Here is a 24,883-nt window from a genome sequence, read left to right on the forward strand (position 1 = left end):
TAAAATAAACACAAGAAGCATATACTACTCTTTTACGAAGTTAATTGAGTAGGGCAAAAGAGGGGAGACATTTTAGCATGTTTACATGCTGAGAGAAATCAGCATATGAACATGCTCAAATGGGAGAAGGGAGAAAAATATATGGGGAGAAAAGAGGTTAATCAATGAAGTAGTTACGTGAGACAAGAGTAAAGGTGATAGATCACTCTTACATAGGAGAGGGCACTAATTCCTTTGGAGAGGAGATAAAGTAGTTTCAGATTCTGATAAATTTGTAGAAAAATATGAGGATTTTTGGCCAGGTGTGGTGGCTCACAACTATAATCCCAGCACTTTGGGAGGCCAAGATGGGAGGATTGCTTGAGGCTAGGAGTTCCAGACCAGTCTGGTCAACATATCAAGACCCCATCTCTAAAAAAAAAAAAAGGAAAAGAAAAAAAAGACACGAGGACTTTCATGCTTTATACATTTCTTCTGTGAGACAGAAGGCAAGATTTGCTAAGGAGGGATTAAGGAGGACCTGAGTTTTGAGAAGGATTCTGGTAATTTAGAGTAGCCACTGTGAGAAAAAGGAAAAGGATTAACCAGAAACACAGGTAGGATAACTTAACTTCACTCAGGTTTCTGTCTCTGGTCTCTTTCCCCTCTAGTTCAGTATATATAGATTAATCTTCCTAAATGACCATTTTATCTGGTTATTCTACTTTTGGGAAAACTTAATTGGCCTCATTATCTCTTCATAATTTCCTGTCTTGGTTAAATAAATTATAGAATCTAAGATTCTATTGCTCAAAGTGGCTGTTCAGTTTACCCATTTATTCAGTATGCTATTTATCACAATTCCCCAATTTTTGTAAAATTATTGTTATATACTGACTTGAGTGACTGAGTAGGTGTTAGTCTTACCTCAACCTGTTTTTCTAGCCCTGCCTTTTTTCCTCCTTCTAATCATTTTACAGATTCACTCATTCCAATCAAGTTGCTTATTCACTATTTTATTATGATATTATTAATATTTTCAATAATCCATTTTGTTATTTTTAATTTTTTTAAACAGAAGTAATATATGCCCTTGTATGCTATTTAGATTTTTGGAGTAATCTTTAAAATGAGAAATTGCTTCTTAAGGTATTACACACATTGTATTTTCTTTTTTCTTATGTACTTTGTATTGTTTTACTAGATAATAGATATCTGTTAAGCGTTGTTTTCTTTTTTGACTAATCAAACCCATGTAATTTTTGTCTTAAATTAGTAAAATGAGTTATTTCTCATTTTGCTCAGAAAAGTATTTTTGGCTCAGCTAATCCAAGGTGTCATTAAAAGTCATTTATCAAATAGTAATCATCTTTATACACTTACTGTGTAATCACCATATTTAACGTATGTAGAGATGACAAAACTTTGGTGTTTGTGGAATTTACAGTCTAAAAACAGTTAAAGCAAAGGTATTTTCTTCTTTCTCAAAAGTTAACCTGGGTCAAGCATCTTTTGAAGCCATGGCATCAATTATAAATCGACTGCACAAAAACTTGGAAGGAAATCATGACCAGCATGGCAGAAATAGCCTTCTTGCATCATATATTCATTATGTTTTCCGCCTACCAAATACTTACCCTAATTCATCATCACCAGGTATTTTATTCTTTTTACTATGAAACTGTCTTTCATAAATTATATGTTCATGTCAGTATTGAGATAATTTTGTAGTCTGTACTGTGACCCATTTATTCAATAGCAAACATTTATTGAACACCTGCTAAGTACCATTCACTGTGCTAGGTGCTGAAGTTAAAGGGATAAATAAATTACATTTTTGGTCATCTTTTTTTTCATACAGTTTTCTTTAGTTTGAATTAGGGTTCTTGGTTGAATTAATTTTTGGAAATGAACTTTGCAAATAACTTTGTCTCTGGAAGCATTTTATCATTCCTTGTTAAGATAAGGAATTGCTTGCCCCTGTAATCCCAGCTGTTTAGGAGGCTGAGGTGGGAAGATCTCATGAGCCCAGGAATTTGAGGCCAGAGTGAGCTATGATCTTGCCAGTGCACTCCAGCCTGGGCAACAGAGTGAGATCCTGTCTTTTAAAAATAAAAAAGACAAAAAAAAATAGAATCTTGTATTTGTCATTCAGAATGCTATTGGTCATTTAAGGAGAAATGTGGTGGCTCGGTAGTTTTCTGAAAACCCTTTGAAATCTACAGTGATATAAAAGATTGTTCCTAGAAACATAAAAATTCTATCTGGTTAGCTGATCTCTTCATGGTCACTGAAATAATATAGTATTGGAGACTCAACTTGTTATTGTCTTTCGTGTACCACTGGTGATAGTGGAGGTAGTGGTGGGAGATGTCTTAGTGTGAATAATCCTTTAGTTGTTCATTTAACTAACTAATGATTATGTTGTGCATATCATTTAATCTACTCACATATATGTCTGTATGACACTAAGGATAATGGCAAGTGCCCTTTATCAGCTGTTGGCAATGTTAACATTCATAACGGTGACTGATAATTGTGACATTCCTCATGAAAACTAGACATAATAGTAACCTGATTTTAAGTTTCAGCCCAATTTGTTTCTTCACTTAATTGCAAAAAGAAAAGCAATTGACATTTATATTCTGGTTTATAATTTACTGACTTGATTTTTAAAATTATACCACTTGAGGACATGAGTGTGTGAGTGATTATGTAATATCTACAACGCTACTCCATTTACTGTTTTATTCAGTACACTATTAGAATTCCACAGATTTTGTAAAACACCGTTTTTTTACATGCCAACCTGAAAGAGTGTATGAATTAATTAGGTAACAGGTATGTATTAATATCATTTGCAAATATGACATTCAGAAAGATGAAGATAAATTATCACTATAATTCCTGGATGTTTTATTTTAAAAATAAAAGACAGGTTGGAAGATGATGTTAGGCTTGATTTTTCTCAGACAAAAAGGGAGTCTTTGCTTTTTTTTTTTTTTTTTTTTTTTTTTTTGAGATGGAGTCTCGCTTTGTCGCCCAGGCTAGAGTGCAGTGGCTCAATATTGGCTCACTACAACCTCCGCCTCCCGGGTTCACGCCATTCTCCTGCCTCAGCCTCCTGAGTAGCTGGGACTGTAGGCACCCGCCACCACGCCTGGCTAATTTTTTGTATTTTTAGTAGAGATTGGATTTCACCGTGTTAGCCAGGCTGGTCTCAAACTTCTGACCTCATGATCCACATGCTCGGCTTCCCAAAGTGCTGGGATTACAGGCGTGAACCACCGCACCCGGCTGCCTTTGCTTTTTTATATCACTTAGGACCTGAAAAATATCTTTAGTTTTTTGTATGTATATCATAAAGATACCATTTTGTTATTCACATTGTCACTGATGAAGATAGAGAAATAAAACATGCTCTCATTTAAAAGATGTTAGCAATAATGAAGGTAGAGAAATAAAACATGGTTTAATTTAAGAGATGTTAGCAATAAATTGGCACTCTCTCTAGTGACTGTCAAGGGGCAGAGTAGGAGAGGTGGGAAAAAAGGAAGAGACACCAGCTGGAGCATCTTGGGTCCAAAAACCAACTATACCGAAGTGAAAGGGGGGGGTGTGTGTGTGCATGTGTCTGTGTGTGTGTGTTTCCTGTTAATATTGGTTTTTATTGTATGTGTAATATACAGTTATAGAAACACTGAAGAGATAATGATTTTATTTACAGTTCATATGGTTTTATAAACTGCCATAGAATAGAGCATCTTTGTACAGCAATAATTAGTTCTTGAGTGTTTTTATTTTCTTTCTTTCTAAAAAAAAAAAATTTCCCAGTGCTTCAGGAGGCCAAGAGAGGAGGATTGCTTGAGGCCAGGAGTTCAAAACCAGCCTGGGCAACATACCAAGACCCCGTCCCTACAAAAAAAAAAGAGAAATTTATCCAGGCATGGTAGTGTGTGCCCGTAGTCCTAGCTACTCAGGAGGCTGAGGTGGGAGTCCAGGAGTTCAATGTTATAGTGAACTGTGGTCTCACTGCTGCACTCCAGTGCTGCCTCTTAATTCAAAAAAAGGCACCTGCCTGTTTAAAATCTCTCTCTCTCTCTATATATATATATGTGTGTGTGTGTGTGTGTGTGTGTGTGTGTGTGTGTGTGTGTGTGTGTGTGAGACTTTTTATTTAGAAGACCATGTCTCTTCAGGCAGATTGTGAGGTCAAGAGATTGGCCATCCTGGCCAACATGGTGAAACTTCATCTCTACTAAAAATACAAAAATTAGCTGGGCATGGTGCCGCGCCTGTAGTCCCAGCTACTTGGGAGGGTGAAGCAGGGGAATCGCTTGAACCCAGGAGGCAGAGGTTGCAGTGAGCCAAGATCAAGCTGCTGCTCTCCAGCCTGGCGAGACTCTGTCTCAAAAAAAAAAAAAAAAAAAAAAAAAAAAGTTTAATATTTTTTATTTAGAAACCAAAGCAATTCATGATCTTTGTGGAACTTTCTGAAGTGGCAGAGATTTTTTTCTAATCCTTTCCTGACTAATTTTCTTTAATTATGTGCTATTTCGTGTGCCACTCCAGGTCCTGGGGGTTTGGGAGGATCAGTGCATTATGCCACAATGGCTAGATCTGCGGTGAGACCTGCAAGCCTTAATTTAAATCGTTCTCGAAGCCTTAGTAATAGCAATCCAGATATATCTGGGACTCCCACGTCACCAGATGATGAAGTTCGATCAATCATCGGGAGTAAGGTAAACTGAAGACCTGCATCTGTAAATTTGGTTTTTGTTTTGTGAACAAACGAGAAATATCCAGTTGTTGTAATTCATTCTGAATTTTAAGATGTATGTAAGTTAGGAATTAGTAAAGAATTGTACATTTCTGTTCTATCGATAAATACTGTTTTATTTTTCTATTAAATATGCTTGCTCTTACAAACTGCACTAAAAATCCTAAAATTTGTCTGGGATCACTAGCTGCATATAACTTACTGTTATCAGTCTAATACTCTATGATGTGAAAAATGGCTAGATTGACTTCATATAGAATTAAAATAAATCTATGTGACTGATATGTGGAAGACAGATGTCATCATTGATTTAAGTCATGAGATCTTTTTCTCCAAAAAATATCAAGAACAGTGATTAAACAATTTTCCATTTTTGTAAACTAGAAAGAGTGATACTCAGGGTTATTTATAAGGGATACTGCGGAGTAACCTGAGTACTATGGCAGCTGCAAAAAGAGAAAGCTTCCCCCCCCACATATATATATTTCCATGTTTAAGAAAAGAACTCAGGTTTTTTATTCTTGTTTTCATTATTGATTATATTTTATTATAATACAGGTAGTACTTAGCATTATTTGTATACTGTGTATTTATATAGTGTATAGTTCTTCTGTAGAATAAGTTTGATTTTTGGATTTTCAGAAATTTTCCTAAAGAAGCTATAGACAGCATTTCCTTAAGGTTCTTTTAAAATGTCTCTTAATTTTTGTAAGATTTACATTAGGACTCATTTAGCATAATTCTAGAGTTAGTTATTTCTTATATGTTTGATAGATTATAAACTCAAGATTTAGAACAGAGGCCTATATATATATATTTAAAAAATGATTTTTTGCCTTTTTCCAAGATGTCCTTTAAATGGATCAATGATTTTTAAAATAGATATCAATACATACAAATATATAAATACAAGGTAATTTCTCAGAAAGCCATTGCAAGATGAGAATTTGTCAGCCTTGTCCTAATGAAGTATTATTTACATAGTTTTTATGTTGTTTTCTTTTTGTTGCAAAATTTTTGATAGCTACCTTCCTATTGAATTACTTAGTCGTAATCCCTAATAAAGTGTGTAATTTTATCTCTAAATTATAAGGAATCTAAAGTTTATTTATAGCTACCCTTCATTGTTTCTTATTTTGTTGACCTGGCAGTTCAAGAAACTCTTCTCTTTTTTTTTTTTTTTTTTTTTTTTTTTTTTTTTTTGAGATGGAGTCTCACTCTGTCGTCCAAACTGGAGTGCAGTGGCCGGATCTCAGCTCACTGCAAGCTCCGCCTTTCGGGTTCGCCATTCTCCTGCCTCAGCCTCCCCAGTAGCTGGGACTACAGGCGCCCGCCACCTCGCCCGGCTAGTTTTTTTGTATTTTTTTTAGTAGAGACGGGGTTTCACCGTGTTAGCCAGGATGGTCTCGATCTCCTGACCTCGTGATCCGCCCGTCTCGGCCTCCCAAAGTGCCCCTGTTAGTGTTTTTTTTTGTTTTTTTTTTTTTTTTTTTTTTTTTTTTGAGACGGAGTCTTGCTCTGCCACCCAGGCTGGAGTGCAGTGGCCGGATCTCAGCTCACTGCAAGCTCCGCCTCCCGGGTTTACACCATTCTCCTGCCTCAGCCTCCCGAGTATTTTTTTTTTTTTTTTTTTTTAGTAGAGACAGGGTTTCATCGCGTTAGCCAGGATGGTCTCGATCTCCTGACCTCGTGATCCGCCCGTCTCGGCCTCCCAAAGTGCTGGGATTACAGGCTTGAGCCACCACGCCCAGCCTAAGAAACTCTTCTTTAAGTGATCATGTTTTCCGCTCCACCTCAGTCATGGTCTTCCCTTATATCAAACTTGTTCAACCTGTGTCCTGCAGGCCACATGTGGCCCAGGACAGCTCTGAGTGCAGCTCAGCACAAATTTGTAAATTTCTTGAAACATTATGAGTTTGTTTGGGGATTTCTTTTTTTTTTTTGTAAGCTCATCAGCTGTCATTAATGTTAGTGTATTTTATGTGTGGCCCAAGACAATTCTTCTTCCAGTATGGCCCAGGGAAGCCAAAAGATTGGACACCCCTGCAACTTGTCATTACCAATAACTTTAATTTTCACAGTCTCAATTTCATGTATTTTGTTCTCTGTTATCTCCTGTTTTTCTCGTAGTACCACAGCTTAACAATGTATCTACTCCTTTGCAATCTCTAATCTTGATCCTCCAACCTTTTGACTGTGCCTCACCCCCTTAATGTTCTCTCTTCTTCCTCAGCCAGCTTGATGTCTATGGGCAATCATTATAATTATTCCCATCAGGCCGAGTGTGGTGGCTCATGCATGTAATCCCAGCACTTCGGGAGGCCAAGGCGGGCGGATCACCTGAGGTCAGGAGTTTAAAACCAGCCTGACCAACATGGTGAAACCTCACCTCTACTAAGAGTACAAAATTAGCCGGATGTGGTGGCAGACGCCTGTAATCCCAGCTACTGGGGAGGCTGAGACAGGTGAATCACTTGAACTCGGAAGGCAGAAGTTGCAGGGAGCCGAGATCTTACCATTGCACTCTAGCCTGAGAGACAAGAGTGAAACTCTATTTCAAAAAAAAAAAAAAAAAATTATTCCCATTATAAGCAAACTTTGGTTCCCTTATCTTTCCCAAACCTGAAACCATAGTTAAACCCTATTGACTGCCTCTGCCATGTCAGCATCTGTGCAGCTAAACATGTCTTGAGAAATACCATGGTGATTGATCTCATTTGAAATAAACCTTGAGAGAGACCTTGATGCTGTCGGGCAATTATACTGTATTGCTGTATCTCCATCACTTTCCTGTTGTCCCAGGAAATGATTTCATTCCTTCTTTTGTTACCTCAAACTTCGTAACACTTCTCCCCTCATTCCTTTTCTCATTTTATCTCCCATTTCATTGAGACAACTGAAACCATCAGAAGAAAACTTTAATAAACTTTTACCATCCTATCTAGCTACCTGTTACCATCTACTATCTACTGCCTAATATTCTTCTGTATTAAAAATGAGTAGATGAGCTATTTATTTTTCTAAATTCTTTCACTCAAGCTCTCATCTGGTCTCACCTGCTCAAGATCTACACTCCACCAGTTTTTCCATATCTCTTCCACATCATCAGTTTCTCCCTGAATACTGAATCATTCCCATTCACATACAGGCATGCTATTATTTTTCTCATTTTGAAAAAATAATTCCTCTCATTTGAAAGCAATCTAAGTGCCCATCAACAGATGACTGGATAAATGAAATGTGGTATATACATACAATGGCGTACTATTCACCTATAAAAAAGAATGAGATCCTGTCATTTGCAACAACAAGGATGGAAATGGAGATCATTATGTTAAGTGAAATAAAACAGGCACAGAAAGACAAACTTCACATGTTCTCACTTATTTGTAGAAGGTAAAAATTAAAACAATTGAACTCATGGAGATGGAGAGTAGAATGGTAGTTACCAAAGTCTGGGAAGGAGCGGTGGGTGTTGGGAGGGAAATGGAGATAGTTAATGGGTACAGAAAAATAGTTAGAAAGAGTACATAAGATCTAGTATTTGATAGCACAACAGGATGATTTGTACAATTAAATAATAAGTAAATGTTTATTATTTATTTTAAAATAATTAGAAATGTATAATTTGATTATTTGTATCACAAAGGATCAATGCTTGGGGTGATGGATATCCCACTCATTCTGATGTGATTATTACACGATACACCTTTATCAAAATATCTCATGTAAACCATAAATACATATGTCTACTATGTACCCACAAAAATTAAAAATAAAAGTAATAATTATTCTCTAGTATTTCAACTGCTACCTTATTTGCTATTTCTCCCCTACCTTTCATAGTAGAATTCCTTAATAATTTTCTTTACTTGCTATCTGCAGTTCTTGTACTTCTATCATCTCTACTTCAGTCAAATATTCCTCCCATTTTCCACCAAAACTGTCCTTGTTAATGTCACCAGCACCCTTCATGTTGCTAAATCCAGTGATTACTTTTCAAAACTCAGCTTACTTTTACCTATGAGCAGCTTTTGATACAGTTAAACTTTTTTTCCTCTGTGATTTAGTCTATTTATTTGACTTCCAGGGTACTGCATTCTGTTGGTTTCCCTCTTGGTTTACTGATTATACCTTTTCAGTCTTCTTTGTGGATTCTTCCTGTTCTGATCTCTTTATCTGGATGTGTTTCAGGCCTCTGTCCTTACTTCTCTTCTCTTGTCTTCTCTCTACACTCTACCTGGGTGAGCTTATCAGGTTCCATGGCTTTAAATACCACATAAATGTTATGCTAATGATTCCCAAAATTGTGTTTCCGGTACAGATCTCTCTCTGGAGTTCTAAACTTAACTGCTTTTTCTAAATCGTTTTGTTCAGATTTGGATATATATGAAAGGTAGAGACACTTCTTTCCATCTCCATTACTACCATCTTGGTCTGAGCTACATCATCTCTCCCAGAATTAATGTACTAGCTTTAAAGATGGTTTCCCTACTTCTACCCTATGCTGTGTTCACAACACAGCAACCAGAATGTTGCTTTAAAGACTTAAGACATGGTCGGGCACGGTGACTCACGCCCATAATCCCAGCACTTTGGGAGGCCAAGGCAGGCGGATCACCTGGGGTCAGGAGTTCGAGACCAGCCTGACCAACATGGAGAAACCCCGTCTCTACTAAAAATAGAAAAATTAGCCAGGTGTGGTGGCACATGCCTGTAATTCCAGCTACTCAGGAGGCTGAGGCAGGTGAATCACTTGAACCCAGGAGGCAGAGGTTGCTGTGAGCCGAGATGGCGCCATTTCACCCCATCCTGGGCGACAGAGCTAGACTCCGTCTCAAAAAACAAAAGACTTAATGTCTTAACTCATTATGTCATTCCTCTGAGCACAGTCTTCTAATGACTTATTCCCTCAGTCCTTTAAGTCTTTACTCTGAAGGCCAACTTCCCAGTGAGGTTGACTCTGATTATCTTATTTAAATGTATAACCAGTGGCTGTGTCCTCAGCCTTCTAATCCCCTTATTCTGTTTTTTGTATTTTTTTTTTTTTGTCTCACATTTACTACCTTTTAATGTAGCATATGAATTAATTATTTTTACTTTTTTTTTTTTTTTTTTTTTTTTTTTTTTTAGTGTTTATCTGCCTTTAACAGAGTGTAAACTTCATCATGGCAGGGAATATTTGTTCCAAGGCACCTGTAATGTCTAAATTATTCAAGGTGTTCAGTAGATGTTTATCCAATGAAGACATGTTAGTATGAGTAAACACTGCAAGACTAGACACTTTTTCAAGAACAGAATTATGCTTTTGTTCGCCCTCTTACTGTTGGGATTAATTATATATTTAAAGATCTCTAGAGATTTGACTTTATGAAAGTTTTGGTTATATTTTATTCCCCAATATAAAATACAGTACTCCTAAAATTTAAGAATATTTATATAACATGAACAGGCTTTTATTACTCCAGTGGCTGTAATGTAAATGTGAAAATATTTGTGAGACTTCTTCATACTTATGTTGCCAAAACTAGCTGTGCTTCCTTAATTCTAGCAAGTCTTTTAACATTCAGTTATGTAATACATGGTTGCATCAGGTCTGAACTTTATTGCTTTTAATCAAATGCCAGTGGAATTTTGCCTTGATATGTTTCTTTCTCATATATCATCTTCTATTTTTTTTTATTTCTCAAACACTGAGAGCTTACTGTGTGCTACGCACTATGCTGAAGACTTGTGAATATGAAGCAAAATCTTTGTAATATAACACAAGTGTTGATGTCAAATCAAATACAGTATGGGCCTTGCTGAAGGATCTTATCTATATGTAAGGGAAAAAATTAATAGTGTTACTGGGATTTGGCCAAAAAAACCTCACACTGACATACTCATGGGCACATATTTGGTTAATCTGTTCCATGTTTGTTGGAAATCAGTAAACATAAAGTTATTATTTTAAATATAAATGGTAAATTTGCTTAAATACGGGCTGTTTGGTATAATTCTTAGCTTTATAACACCTGAATTATGGGATTTACCTGCTTTGCCAAATAACTGAACACAAGTTTTCTTTAAATAGTTAGCTTTTACTGGCATAATTATAACTGTTCGGAGCATCAGTATTGTGTATATAAATATAATTCATAGCACAAAGAGATTTTTTTATTCTCATATTAGCAATTATCATATATTGTAGTTTTAAAGGAAATTGTTAAACAGTGAGTTAAGTGAATTTAAGAGCACAGCAAAGTCTTTATTCTTTTTGTGGAAATTTATGAGAGAAAAGAGGACAGTTATAATTTTGCAAAAATCAAATGCTCATGTTTTGTTATTTTTGTAACATGAGTTGTGACTGTAAAAATTGAATGTAGTAGGAAGAACTTTACACTTTTATACAAAAGAGACATAATTTTGGACTTGGACATAATTTTGGAGACTAGTGAAAACTTTGTTTTAACTTCTCTGAAAAACGTAAGTCTTTTGGTTTGCTTTTATTTGAAATATTGTAATGGGATTCTGAGAAGGTGGATATTTTAAACAAATCTGATGGCATAATTTTACTAGTATTTTGATATTGTCTAATTTACTTTGATAGAAAGCATTTTAAGAAAAATATGTATCCAGCTACTCGGGAGGCTGAGGCGGGAGAATGGCGCAAACCCGGGAGGCGGAGTTTGCAGTGAGCTGAGATCCGGCCACTGCACTCCAGTCCGGGCGACAGAGCGAGACTCCGCCTCAAAAAAAAAAAAAAAAAAAAAAAAGAAAAGAAAAATATGTATGGAAAATTTTTATACAACTGTTTTTGAGAGTTTACTATATTCAAGGCATTGAACTTAGTAATTGACTTCCATTATTTAATTTGATTCTTACCGTATGAAGGGAGACGTTCTCATCATTTTTATTTTATAGATAAGAAACTGAAAAAGAAATTAAGTAATTTATCTTAGATTTTACAGCTAGTAAGCAGGAGAGCCTGGATTGGAACCTTAACTCCCATATTAGACAATCACTGTCAAAAATGATGAGAAATGGGTGATTACTGTACCGTCATTTCAGCTTCTCTATATATTTGGGAAAAAATGAAAAAAGGTGGAGCACATATTCTCCTAAAACCTAAGCCTTTGAGGGTTGCAGTTTTTCTTTTTGAAAACTCTTGAAGTATTTAAAAAATACTGATGTCTAGGCCACACTCACAGCAATTCTGATTTAATTGTTTTAAGGTAGGGCGCTGCACATTTGTTATGTTACTGTTGTTGTTAATTAAGTTTCCCAAATGACACTAATGTCTAGACAGAGTTGATTACAGTTGTTCCAACTCTTCACTTTTACCTGTCTTTCCTTTGGTGGTTTCTGGTTTGCGTCCGTACTCATGCCCTGATCTATTTATGTCAGCTTGTCTTCGATTGTCTTTGCTATTATTACCCTAATAATTCTTTAAAATCTTTTACAACTTACTCCAGCTCCAGTTATTAGATTCTCAAGTCCCCAGTCCAAATTGCTGAATCAGATTTATGGAGATAGAGCCCAGGATCTGAATTTCATAAAGCTTCTCAAGTGATTCTGACGATCAGTCAGTTTTAGGAAATAGAAGAAAAGCCTCTGTTTCCTTCACCTGGAATCACAGTAACCCCTTTCAGACAAAGATAAACATAAATTCACTTCTGGACATATACTTTAGTAGCATCTTAAAGAAATTTTAAATTCATAAAGATGATGAAGATATAATTCCTATAGACAGCCCCAGCGTAATGTTTTTCCTTGTAATATTTATTAATAAATAGTAGACCAGTGTGTTTAATTACAAGTGCAGCCCGAAATCCATTATTAGGAAGAAGTAAATATTAGGTATCATTTTTTTCTTAAGTTTTTACTTAATTTCTCCTGTCTGTCCCTAAAAGAGAGTGAAGGTGGTGGCAAGGTCAAATAGAATTATGGAGTATCACTGCATAGTAGTTTTCAGTTGATGAGAGATGGAGTGAAATTAAAGTTTAAAGCAAAGAATGGGGTGTTTTTCTTCCATTTTTTCCTTTAAACCTCAGTTAGATACAGAGGAAATTATCTGTTGCTAACTTGCACTGTCTTTAAAGAAAGTTTGGGGTGTGGTACTGTGGGAACATTAGTTATTGGTACTTCAAGAGTATTTCTTTACATAAAGAAAAATTACCTTTAAATACTATACTTAATGGTCTTGGTGATTTTTTTAAAATTGTGTTATATAATAAGATAATTTTGGTGAACTAATACTCTGTAGGTGCCTACAAATTTTGGTTGCTTTAACAGTACTAATTAAAAACATGTTTGCATTAGAAGATCTGAATTTCTTTTAAGAATAATTTATAGCATGCAACATGTAATATTTCTTTCCTTTCAAACTGCTTTCTATTATATGCTTAGGGTTTAGATCGCTCCAATTCCTGGGTTAACACTGGTGGTCCAAAAGCTGCCCCATGGGGATCCAACCCCAGTCCAAGTGCAGAATCAACACAGGTGGTGTTTATATTAGAGGTTTCTTTATTGGCTGCTGATGTTTCCCGTTAGAACATTACTTTTTAGTATATACTATGATTTCAGTGGCTTGCTTTTTTTAATCATTAAAAAGTGTGTATTTTTGTTTACTTAGCACATTTTCCAACTACTATGCATGAATACCACCAATTGCACCAGTAATGTGCTTCTTTCCTATTTCCCATCTCTGCCCTCTTTCTTCCTTACACACCCTATCAATATTTCAGTGCCTGCTGCTTATGCAATTGATGGCTTTTATAACAGTTTCTTTTTTAGGGGTAGCACATCTTTAATAGCAATTTTTAAATTGTTATGTGGAGGAAAAAAACCCAACAGTTTTCTATTTGCTTTTGGTTTAAAGTGTAACTATTGTATCATTTTCATTTAACATTTACTATCTTGTTATTTTCTTCGTAATCACCAAATGGAAAGACTGGCAATAAATTGAAATTAAATGTGAACAGTATATGATCACCATGCTGTAAGACTCAATACCAGAAGCAAAAATCCATTTTAATTTGTACTGTGTTGCAAAGTACGAAATTTGTTATACCTTAGCTGAATTAGGTTTTGCTTACTTAAGACTAGTTGCTTGATAGCTAACACTGCATGATATCTCAAAATATACTTCTCATCTGTGTTGGCTTTGGAGGGTAATCCTGTTCTTAAAGAAAATTTTTAATTCCGTTTCTAATATAGTAAATGATTTATATTTGATTTAGTATATGACCAACCTGAATAGTAGTTTTTGATAATAATGAAAAAGTGAAATAAATTATGCTAAACTTTTTATTTTCTTTATTTAATGTAAAGTTACTGATTTCTTATTTGTTCTGAGACCAGTTGAGAAGTATGTTTTTACTTTTTATATATTTTTACTAGATATGTGCATGTATATAGATCACACAGATAAAAGTTTCATTCTTTGCAACACTGAATATTATATAATCACTGAAATACTCATCTTTTTTTAAAGACCAAAAATATGTAGAAGCCATTTTGATACTACTCATGCATTGTCATTAAAGCAGCTTAAAATGGTGAAAATGAGATGAGCAATAAAATAGATGGTTTTTGAAACCATAATAAAACTCTGTTTTAAACTTGTACATAATCCGTCAGCTGCAAAGTCATCCACTGCAAACATTAATGTTATCTCGTCATTCATTCATCTTCACTCCATAGGCTATGGATCGAAGTTGTAATCGTATGTCTTCGCACACAGAGACGTCAAGTTTCTTACAAACATTAACGGGACGCTTACCAACTAAAAAGGTAGATTCATATGAAGACAATTCATAGGGGGAAAATAATTTCACCAATTAAATAGATGTAAGATTTCTTTACATAACCAGTATGAGATACAGTAATTGCATTGTGCTGAAAAATATATCTGAGGAAGCATTGCTTGTCTGATGCCTTTTTGGGCATACCTTGTCAGTATATACTCTTTTACATTATGATAATGTTTATATCTTTGGGATTGACTATTTTTAGAATTTAGTGAATTCAAATTTGATCATCAAATTTTAGTACCAAAAAAATGTATCAACTCTTAAGTATATTTCTGTAACTGCTTCTGTTTTGTGTTTTAAATCTCCAGGGAAAGGAAGATGAGTTAGAAAAATTGTCACTCTTAGTAAGATATGTTGATTTGCTTCCCTTATGCACAGTTTTGTTAGTCCTTTTTCATATTAATATACACTACTTTGCAAATGCTTTGTATGCATATCCATTATAAGGCAGAAATCTTCTGCTATTTTTTTAAAAAGACCTTACCTGAAAACTTGAAAATTAATGGCTCATAGCAAAGTTTAAATTTTAAAACGTATTTCCTAAATTGTACCAGCAAAGTTCATGCGTGTATTTGCGTATGTTTAAAAATGTACTTAAGATACAAACAAGATATTACTGTACTGTAAGTTTTTAGTCTAGTTTCTGTTTGCAGGTACAATTTAGGAGGCTATCTTCTACCTGTCGTTTTAAAATTACATTTTACTGCAAGATAACATGTAATTTTTTCAGCTGTTCCACATACCACTGTCTTACATGCTTAAATAGCCGTTTCGTTAATGGGTGTCTTCAGTGCATCATTGAATGGTTCACGTGCCTTATTTTGCTTATTCTCATTATATCTTCATTTGTATTTGCATTATTATTTGGTTTATGTTATCAGCAGACTTGACTTTGATAATAACTTTGGATTTACTTCTGGATAGCTTTTTCATGAGGAGCTGGCTTTGCAGTGGGTTGTTTGCAGTGGCAGCGTTCGGGAATCAGCTTTGCAACAAGCCTGGTTCTTTTTTGAGTTAATGGTGAGCAAAAACAAAAACTGAGCATGTTCTTTAATATTTTTTCTCTTAGTGAACAATTTTATGCTAGCTCATTTGTTATCTTAAAAGTATTTTTCTGTTGTACATCTTCCTCTTTTACATGTGCCTCTAAGGCAAAATTACATGTGTTACATCTCAATAAACACTGTGGACACTCAACACAGTTTAGGTGGAATAATGAAGAGTGAGACTCATTTTAACCCTTATTTTCTCAGGGATAGTTGCATAAGCTAGCTATATTTTCGTTTTTTTTTTTTTTTTTTTTTTTTTTAATTGAGACGGAGTCTCGCTCTGTCACCCAGGCTGGTGTGCAGTGGCCGGATCTCAGCTCACTGCAAGCTCCGCCTCCCGGGTTTACGCCATTCTCCTGCCTCAGCCTCCCGAGTAGCTGGGACTACAGGCGCCCGCCACCCCCCCCGGCCGGGCGCGGTGGCTCAAGCCTGTAATCCCAGCACTTTGGGAGGCCGAGATGGGCGGATCACGAGGTCAGGAGATCGAGACCATCCTGGCTAATATGGTGAAACCCCGTCTCTACTAAAAGTACAAAAAGCTAGCTATATTTTCAAAGGAAACTTGTGATACATTCTTTGCTAGTCATTATACATGAAGTCTATAATGACAGTATTGTAGATTTTATACCAAAGATACAAAGAGCTTTATAGATACCTACTGCTATTATTATGGCTAATAAACTCTTAGGGAAATACCAGTTACAATAAATAAAAAAACAACAGTACTGGCTGGGTGCAGTGGCTCACACCTGTAATCCCAGCACTTTAGAAAGCCGAGGCAGGAGGATCACTTGAGATCAGGAGTTTGAGATTAGCCTGGGCAACATAGCAGGAACCCATATCTACCAAAACAAAATTTTTTTTTTAATTAGCTAAACCTGGTGTCACACACCTGTAGTTCCATCTACTTGGAGGGCTGAGGAGGGAGGCTTGCTTGAGCCCAGAAATTCAAGGCTGCCGTCAGCTATGATCACCATGGCACTCCGCATGAATGACAAAGCAAGATCCTGTCTCTTTAAATTTGTTTAAGTATTTTTTGCTTAATCAAATAAATGATACTTTTAAAATGAGTGAATTAATATTTTAATTAATAAATATATATGAACAGTTGACTCGTGAACAACATGGGGTTTAGGGGAACCAACTCCCTCACACTGTCAAAATCTGCATATAACTTCTGGCTCACCTAAAACTTAACTACTAATAGTTAAGTTGACCAAATAGTTACTGTTGACCAAATGCTTTACTGATAACATAATCATATTTTGTATGTTATTCGTAGTATATACTGTGTTCTTAGAATAAGCTAGTGAAAAGAAAATGTTATTAAGAAAATTATAAGGAAGATAAAATATATTTGCTATTCATTAATTGGAAGTAGATCATCATAAATGTCTCCATCCTCATTGTCTCCACATTGAGTAGACTGAAGAGGAGGGTTTGGTTTTGCTGTCTCAGGAATGGCAGAAGGGGGAGAAAACCCACATATAAGTGGACTCATGCAGTTCAAACCCATGCTGTTCATGGGTCACCTGTACATATAAACTTGTATATGTAAACATACACATATGTAAACAAAGGCAACAAACATTTATCAAGTGGGCACAATATGCTAGTACTGCCCTGTGGCCTAGGTGTTACTAAGGCACAGAGAGGTTAAGTAACTTGTCTTAGAGTGCACAGCTTGTAGGTAGTAGGACTGTAATTAAAACTCAGACATTTCAGCACTTGAGACCATCTTCTTCACCTTCCTCTTCAGCCTCTAGAAAGCTGAAATCACTGAAACTTTTTCTTCCAAAAAAGGAGTATGTAAAAAAATATAAAACAAAACAACAAAAAAGATAAAAGGATCTTCCAGAGTATGTCATAGGGTGGTACTCAGCATTGAATGCTGCCTATGTTATGGGTAAGAGAATATTTTATTCTAGAGATTTAATAATCTACAGAAAAAATAAGTCAGGGACTACATGTAAGTGACAACTCATTTTTTTCCTAGAAAATAAACCTTAAATTTGTAATTCATGTGCTTCTCTGCTTCTCTTGTAAGGTAAAAATTGTAATTTTTGACTTTTGTAATAGTCTTACATTTATGTTCAGGTTTCTAAAATACAAAATAGTCAAAGACTGCAATTTAAAACTTGGCTGTGCTCTATTTTAAGTATAGGACTTTAGCTTCAATTTCCCTGAATTTAAAGTTTATTCTTTATTACCATTACCACAGTGTTATAATAAAGAATCTGTACAATATCAATACAAATACAGTACAATATAGTCCTCGTATTTATTGTATTCCCACTATATGCCGTCATCTGTGTATTAGCTACTGAGGACACTATAGTGAAGACTGGGTTTCTAACCTTTCAAAGCTTACAGTTTGGGAGCTTTGGAATGGCAAAATTATTGAGTCTTGGAAAAATTTAATTAAATTTTTTTTGGCTACATGTGATAGATTATATGCCTGTAATCCCAGTATTTTGAGAGGCCAAGGCAGAAGGATCACTTGAGGCCAGGAATTTGAGACCAGTCTGGGCAACATAGCCAAACCCTGTCTCTATAAAAAATTTTAAAATTAGCTGGGTGTAGTAGTGTGCACCTATAGTCCTCGCTACTCAGGAGGCTGAGGCAGGCGAATCACTTGAGCCCAGGAGTTGGAGGCTGCAGTAAGCTATGATCATGCCACTGTACTCCAGCCTGTGTGACAGAGTGAGACCCTGTTTCCTTAAAAAAAAAAAAAAATTTAAAGGTTGAAATTTTTTTTGTTGACATACACAGAATTTTTTGTCCTATTGTTAGCCAGCATAATTTTCTGAAGGTAATATAGTGTTTTGTTTGTTTTTTCAGCAAATACAAAACATCACAGGGAACTTTAAAAAATATTTGAGAAGCTAAAAATATTTCAGTCATCTATTAAATTACATGCCATATTTTAGAGAGAGTCCAGGTGTTTAGAGTTGTTGTAATTGTTAATTATATTCATAGGAAATTAAACTCATAATTTCTATCTTTTTTTCAGGTAAAGAGCATGGTGCACCATTTATACTTTAATGATAAACTTGATGCTCCAAGGAAAAGTCGTTTTCCAGAACGTTTCATGGATGACATTGCAGCTCTTGTCAGCACGATTGCTAGTGATATAGTTTCACGATTTCAGAAGGTAATAACTTTTTCCCCACTTATCTCTCTTTCAAGTTCAGATTAAACTATCATACTTTAATATGTTTTTGTTTTATATTCTGTTTCACAGGACACAGAAATGGTTGAGAGACTCAATACAAGCCTTGCATTCTTTCTCAATGATCTGTTGTCTGTTATGGACAGAGGATTTGTTTTTAGCCTTATAAAGTCCTGCTATAAACAGGTAATGCATAGTTAGAAATAATTAGTAATCAAATAATTTAAATACTATGTTCTTTTCAGAGTTAGAGCTAAGAGACCTTAAGAACACATTTATATACTGATATTAAAACAAAAAGTAGCCTAAAGTAACATGTATTTACTAGCAAGGCAAAAATAAATTATACTTGTTTTATCAGGACACAAGGACTGTGGCAAGCTGTTATCAGTACAGCCAGTATTTCCTTGAGTTATACTGGCCTACTCATAACTCTTTAATCCCATTCTGGATCATACCATCAAGTCAGTAGTAATGTAAAGCAGTCTCAAGATGTCATGCAAGTGGAGCGTTTATACCGAGTGGACTTTTGTTATCTTGAGTGATTTTTAAAGCAACTGCATTTTGCTGGGTATTCCTCCTAATCCAGCCCTGGATGTTGTAGAGTTTGGAAATATGGACACATGTTTACGCATTTGCCAAATGTTGTTCATTATCTTGACTTTACTAAATTAAAAGCATCCTGGAACTTTTCCACACATAGCTGATTTTGTTTTAAAATTTTTATCAACTGATTAGTGAAGTCTGCCTTCTAGAAAACATTAATTATTGGTTCTGCTAGGCCACTTTGGTAGTAAACTATGTAAGCCTTTTAGAATTACCTTTTAAAGGAGCTTTAAAAATACACATATTTCTGAGTCCCTTCGCAGAATTATTGAGAAGTTCAAACTTCTCATGGTGGTGGGGTGAGGAGTACACAGTGCTTGTGAAGCACCTCACAACTGGTCTACAGATTAGCTTTGGGGAACTAATAGTCCAGAATTCTATTTGGCAGTCTAATATTTAGAATTCTGAATATTCTATAGGATGCCTTTATTGTTTATCTCTTCTTTTTTGTTGTTGTTGTTGTTGTTGTTTGAGACGGAGTCTCGCTCTGTCGCCCAGGCTGGAGTGAAGTGGCCGGATATCAGCTCACTGCAGGCTCCACCTCCCGGGTTTACGCCATTCTCCTGCCTCAGCCTCCCGAGTAGCTGGGACTACAGGCACCCGCCACCTTGCCCGGCTAGATTTTTGTATTTTTTAGTAGAGACAGGATTTCACCGTGTTAGCCAGGATGGTCTCGATCTCCTGACCTCGTAATCTGCCCGTCTCGGCCTCCCAAAGTGCTGGGATTACAGGCGTGAGCCACTGCGCCCGGCCTTTTTTAGTTCTTCTAATAGAAAAGTTAAAACTATGCATGGGCACTCACCCACATGAAAATACTTCAACACGATATGTATCATTTTTACCTTTCCCCCAAAACTTTATGTACTGTTGCTACCAGAACTTATCCTGTCTTTATTCTTTAAGCATTGACCTCCTATGTTTGTCAAACATAGAGCTAAGCTGTAGGGATACTAAAGCTATTAAATCAGTTTATAGTATGTCTCCTCAAGTAGCTTATGATGTCGCTGAGAAAACAGACAAATTATAAATGTAGGTAAGCACAAATTGCTATAAAAAGAATTGATAATTTCTTTTAAGAAGGAAGTAATATGAAGTTATTTTGGTGGTATATGTTTTCCCTGTTTTATGAGAAGTAGAAATATTGATGCTATATTGGAAACACAAGAATGTGGCTTTTAGGTTAGTCAAATGTGTTTATATAGTAAACCTTATAGTATTAAATTTTTAATTTTAGCAGTAACTCTGGAATAAGGTGATACTGTTACTTAAGCCACAAAATCCCAACTGGATACCAAGTACTACCTCTTCAATTCTAATTTGCCATTCTGGTATTAGTATTAAAGAAATAATAGATTCAATTGGTGTTCTCTTACTTATGCGTTGCTTACAAGGTGTCTTCAAAGCTTTACTCATTACCGAATCCGAGCATTCTGGTGTCCTTGAGGCTGGATTTTCTGCGAATCATCTGCAGTCATGAGCACTATGTTACATTAAACTTACCCTGCAGCTTACTTACTCCACCTGCATCTCCATCACCTTCTGTTTCTTCTGCAACATCTCAGGTATGCAAATTGTGTGAATATACATGTATTTAAAGTCACTTTAGTGAAGAAGAATTTTAAACAATGAAAAAAATAACACTTACTGAATAATAGCTGTATGATAGGCTTAGTTCTGAGTACTTTGTAAGCATTAAGTCATTTAATCCTCAGAATAACTCTAAGAAGGCAAGTTCTGTTATTATACCCATTTTGCAGATTAGAAAAACAGAAACACAGAAAGGTCACTGAGTAAAAAGTGGCAGAGCCAGGCTTTGAACCAAGGCTTTATTCTAGAGCCCAAGTTCTCTCTTTTTTTTTTTTTGAGACGGAGTCTCCCGGGCTAGTGTGCAGTGGCGTGATCTCAGCTCACTGCAACCTCTGCCTCCTGGGTTCAAGCGATTCTCCTACCTCAGCCTCCCGAGAAGCTGGCACTACAGGCGTGTGCCACTATGCCCAACTAATTTTTGTGTTTTAAGTAGAGACAGAGTTTCACCATGTTGATTGTGCAGGATGGTCTCAATCTCTTGACCCCGTGATCCGCCGGCCTCAGCCTGCCAAACTACTGGGATTACAGGTGTGAACCACCGCTCCTGGCTGAGCCCAAGTTCTTAACCACTGTTTTGTATTCCTTTCATAGACTTAATGCACATGTGAATGAATTCACCTAAATAAACTTACTAATTTAGATGTTTTCACAAATTGGGTTCTCTGAAACAGACACGAAGAATGAGTCTCAAATGCAGGATGTTTTTTAGAGATCAATACCTGTGAAAGGAAGTGGGGGATGAAGCATAATTGAACAGAGAAGTCAAACTGCAGTGGAGGCATGACAAAGCCCTGCTTAACTCTCTTGTGTCCAGAAGCCCCAAAGGAAACTGGATGAAAATTGATGGGTTTTTCAGTGGGTGGTACTTGACTTCAACAGCTAGTAGGGTCTCTGTAGATGAAAAAGTGTTATTGTAGCAGGTAATATGTACGTCCTCTTTTATAAATTGAGATTAAGAGATTTTGTGGTTTTAGTATCAGAGAAGCCTGTATTTTCCTTTCTCCAGTGAAACACTCTTATTTCTACTATATTGTTCCTGAGGCAAGGAGGCTACTTTCTTTAAGCTCTTAATTTCTTAAGTGAAAGTTAATCTTAGTACTTCTTAATTTTGTTTTCAATATATTTAATTCCTGAATAGGATTATGTAGGTGATATCTCATATGCTTCATTTAAAAAACAAAATTTACACTTCAGCTAGAAAGACTAGAAAACATCAAAGGGTGCCCACAACTTTTCATTTTATCTTTGTAAAAAACATCTTCTGGATCAGCCTATTTTTCCACAAACTGTTCAGTCTGGCCAGCATGCCCTTAATCTAATGGATGAGGCTGCCCTTTTTCTCTCTTTCCCTATCCTCTGCCAAAGATGTAGCTACACAGACAGATTAATCATAAATATGATTGCTAACACCCTTAAGGAAGCATATTTGTTTATATCTAACTCCTTACTGAACATCTCATTGAGCCAGGAAATGCTCATAGAATTTCTTCTGTTATCTGTTGCCCACTTTCTCAGCTAGCTACATAATTTTCAGATTCTATTAGATAACAGAGACATCACTCTTTTTTGGAAGGCTAGGAAGAGTTTTATGTTCTCATTAGGAGATGATTTTCGCCATGGAGAAATATGAAATCTGTTGTTGCTCTAAGAAACCCCACGTGAGTCCTCAATATGGACTGTATCTTGGAGAATGCTATAATATTTTGCAGTATTAAGACGTTAAAAAAAAAACTCAGTAGACAACAAAATGATGGTAATTTTCCAGACATAGTATATTCTGTGAAGAACAGTTGTACCGGTGTTTCGAATTTCTCTGGAAACCAGTAGCCTTAACTATGAATATTTCTCTTATACTTTGGGGTAAATGCATCTATGTCATTTGGATTTAGTTGCTTTTTTTTGTCAGAATGTGATACTGAAAAGTGGCTAAGAGAATAAAGGGGAAAATGAAAGTATATATGAAAAAAGAAATGTAAAATAATTAAATTTTCAATGGTTAATTTCTTTAGTAAAGTAATTAAATTAATAAAGCAATCTCATTATAGTTTCCTGTCCCAAAAGTCTGAAAAGTTGCTTTCTTTTTTTTTTTTTTGAGACGGAGTCTCGCTCTGTCACCCAGGCTGGAGTGCGGTGGCGCGATCTCCACTCACTGCAAGCTCCGCCTCCCAGGTTCACGCCATTCTCCTGCCTCAGCCTCCCATGTAGCTGGGACTACAGGCACCCGCCACCACGCCCGGCTAATTTTTGTATTTTTAGTAGAGACAGGGTTTCACCGTGTTAGTCAGGATGGTCTTGATCTCCTGACCTCGTGATCCGCCCATCTCGGCCTCCCAAAGTGCTGGGATTACAGGCGTGAGCCACCGCGCCCGGCCAAAGTTGCTTTCTTTAGTGTTAGTAATATAAAATAAGCTACCCTAGGAAAAAGTATTTCATTTCTTATATTGCTCTGTCTGTATAGGATGTTTTGTTGCACTGCTGTTATAGTCTTGTTCTGCCTCACTCTCCAACAGAGTTCTGGATTTTCTACGAACATACAAGACCAAAAGATTGCAAATATGTTTGAATTGTCCGTGCCTTTCCGCCAACAGCATTATTTGGCAGGACTTGTGTTAGCAGAGCTGGCTGTCATTTTAGACCCTGATGCTGAAGGGTAAGTAGAACAGTTTTTACCTTGTAGAATATGAGTTTGATTTTGAACAGTGGACAGAAGTATTCCACTCACATTTCCCAAGGATTAGGAGAGTAATCTTTCACACTCTTTTTCTACTTCCCTCTTCACTAAGTTTCTCACTTATCTGTTTAATCAATTTTATGAAAGACTTTTTCTCATATTTTGTCACCTCTGAATTTGGGATTTGTCTTAAAATTGGTGGCATATCATGATTCATTTAGTACCATTCTTTTTCTTCTTAATAGTATGTAAAATAAATTGTGCATATTAGTAGATAGATTTGTTGATACAAAGTAAGTGCCTTTCATTTGAGGAAAATGGTCTTTGATTCCTTGTCAGAAAAATTTATCCTTTTTTGTTTGTTTGAGATAGATTCTTGCTCTTGCAACATCTCAGGTATGCAAATTGTGTGAATATACATATATTTAAAGTCAGTTTTGTGAAGAAGAATTTTATACAATGGAAAAAATAGCACTTATTGAATAATAGCTCTATGATAAGCTCAGTTCTGAGTGCTTTATAAGTATTAAGTCATCTAATCCTCAGAATAACTCTAAGAAGGCGAAGTCTGTTATTATACCCATTTTGCAGATTAGAAAAACAGAAACACAGAAAGGTCACTGAGTAAAAAGTGGCAGAGCCAGGCTTTGAACCAAGGCTTTATTCTAGAGCCCAAGTTCTCTCTTTTTTTTTGAGACGAAGTCTCCCGGGCTAGTGTGCAGTGGTGCGATCTCGGCTCGCTGCAACCTTTGCCTCCTCGGTTCAAGCGATTCTCCTGCCTCAGCCTCCTGAAGCTGGGACTACAGGCACAGGTCACCACACCCAGCTAATTTTTTTGTTTTTGTAGTAGCGATGGGGTTTCACCATGTTGTCCAGGCTGTTCTCAAACTCCTGACTTCAAGTGATCCACCACCTCAGCCTCCCAAAGTGTTGGGATTACAGGTGTGAGCCACTGCACCTGGCCAAAAATTTGTAATTTGCCATCATACTATGTAGCATTTCATTTCAAAAATTGCCCTATAAACAAATGTCTTTAGGTTTTAAAAACTTACAAAGTTGGCCGGGCGCGGTGGCTCAAGCCTGTAATCCCAGCGCTTTGGGAGGCCGAGACGGGCGGATCACGAGGTCAGAAGATCGAGACCATCCTGGCTAACATGGTGAAACCCCGTCTCTACTAAAAAATACAAAAAAAAAAAACTAGCCGGGTGAGGTGGCGGGCGCCTGTAGTCCCAGCTACTCGGG

The 24,883-nt window shown here is 36.2% G+C and overlaps 1 protein-coding gene across 4 annotated transcripts in view; it reads left to right on the top strand.

Annotated features, from left to right (window-relative positions):
• Positions 1-24,883, top strand: part of DOCK7 (dedicator of cytokinesis 7) — a 233,854-nt gene that overhangs the window by 122,711 nt on the left and 86,260 nt on the right. For all 4 annotated transcript variants that reach the window (XR_748766.2, XM_010370685.2, XM_010370687.2 and 1 more), the window contains 8 exons: positions 1,471-1,635; positions 4,552-4,721; positions 14,447-14,536; positions 15,481-15,576; positions 18,619-18,759; positions 18,850-18,963; positions 20,775-20,945; positions 23,481-23,620. Coding sequence is in view for 3 of the 4 variants with exons in the window: in XM_010370685.2 (XP_010368987.1) it covers positions 1,471-1,635; positions 4,552-4,721; positions 14,447-14,536; positions 15,481-15,576; positions 18,619-18,759; positions 18,850-18,963; positions 20,775-20,945; positions 23,481-23,620 (1,087 nt within the window). In the remaining variant the exon portion in view is untranslated. The remainder of the gene's footprint in view (positions 1-1,470; positions 1,636-4,551; positions 4,722-14,446; positions 14,537-15,480; positions 15,577-18,618; positions 18,760-18,849; positions 18,964-20,774; positions 20,946-23,480; positions 23,621-24,883) is intronic.

The sequence above is a fragment of the Rhinopithecus roxellana genome, chromosome 12 (assembly GCF_007565055.1).
Source record: "Rhinopithecus roxellana isolate Shanxi Qingling chromosome 12, ASM756505v1, whole genome shotgun sequence".
NCBI lineage: Eukaryota > Metazoa > Chordata > Mammalia > Primates > Cercopithecidae > Rhinopithecus > Rhinopithecus roxellana.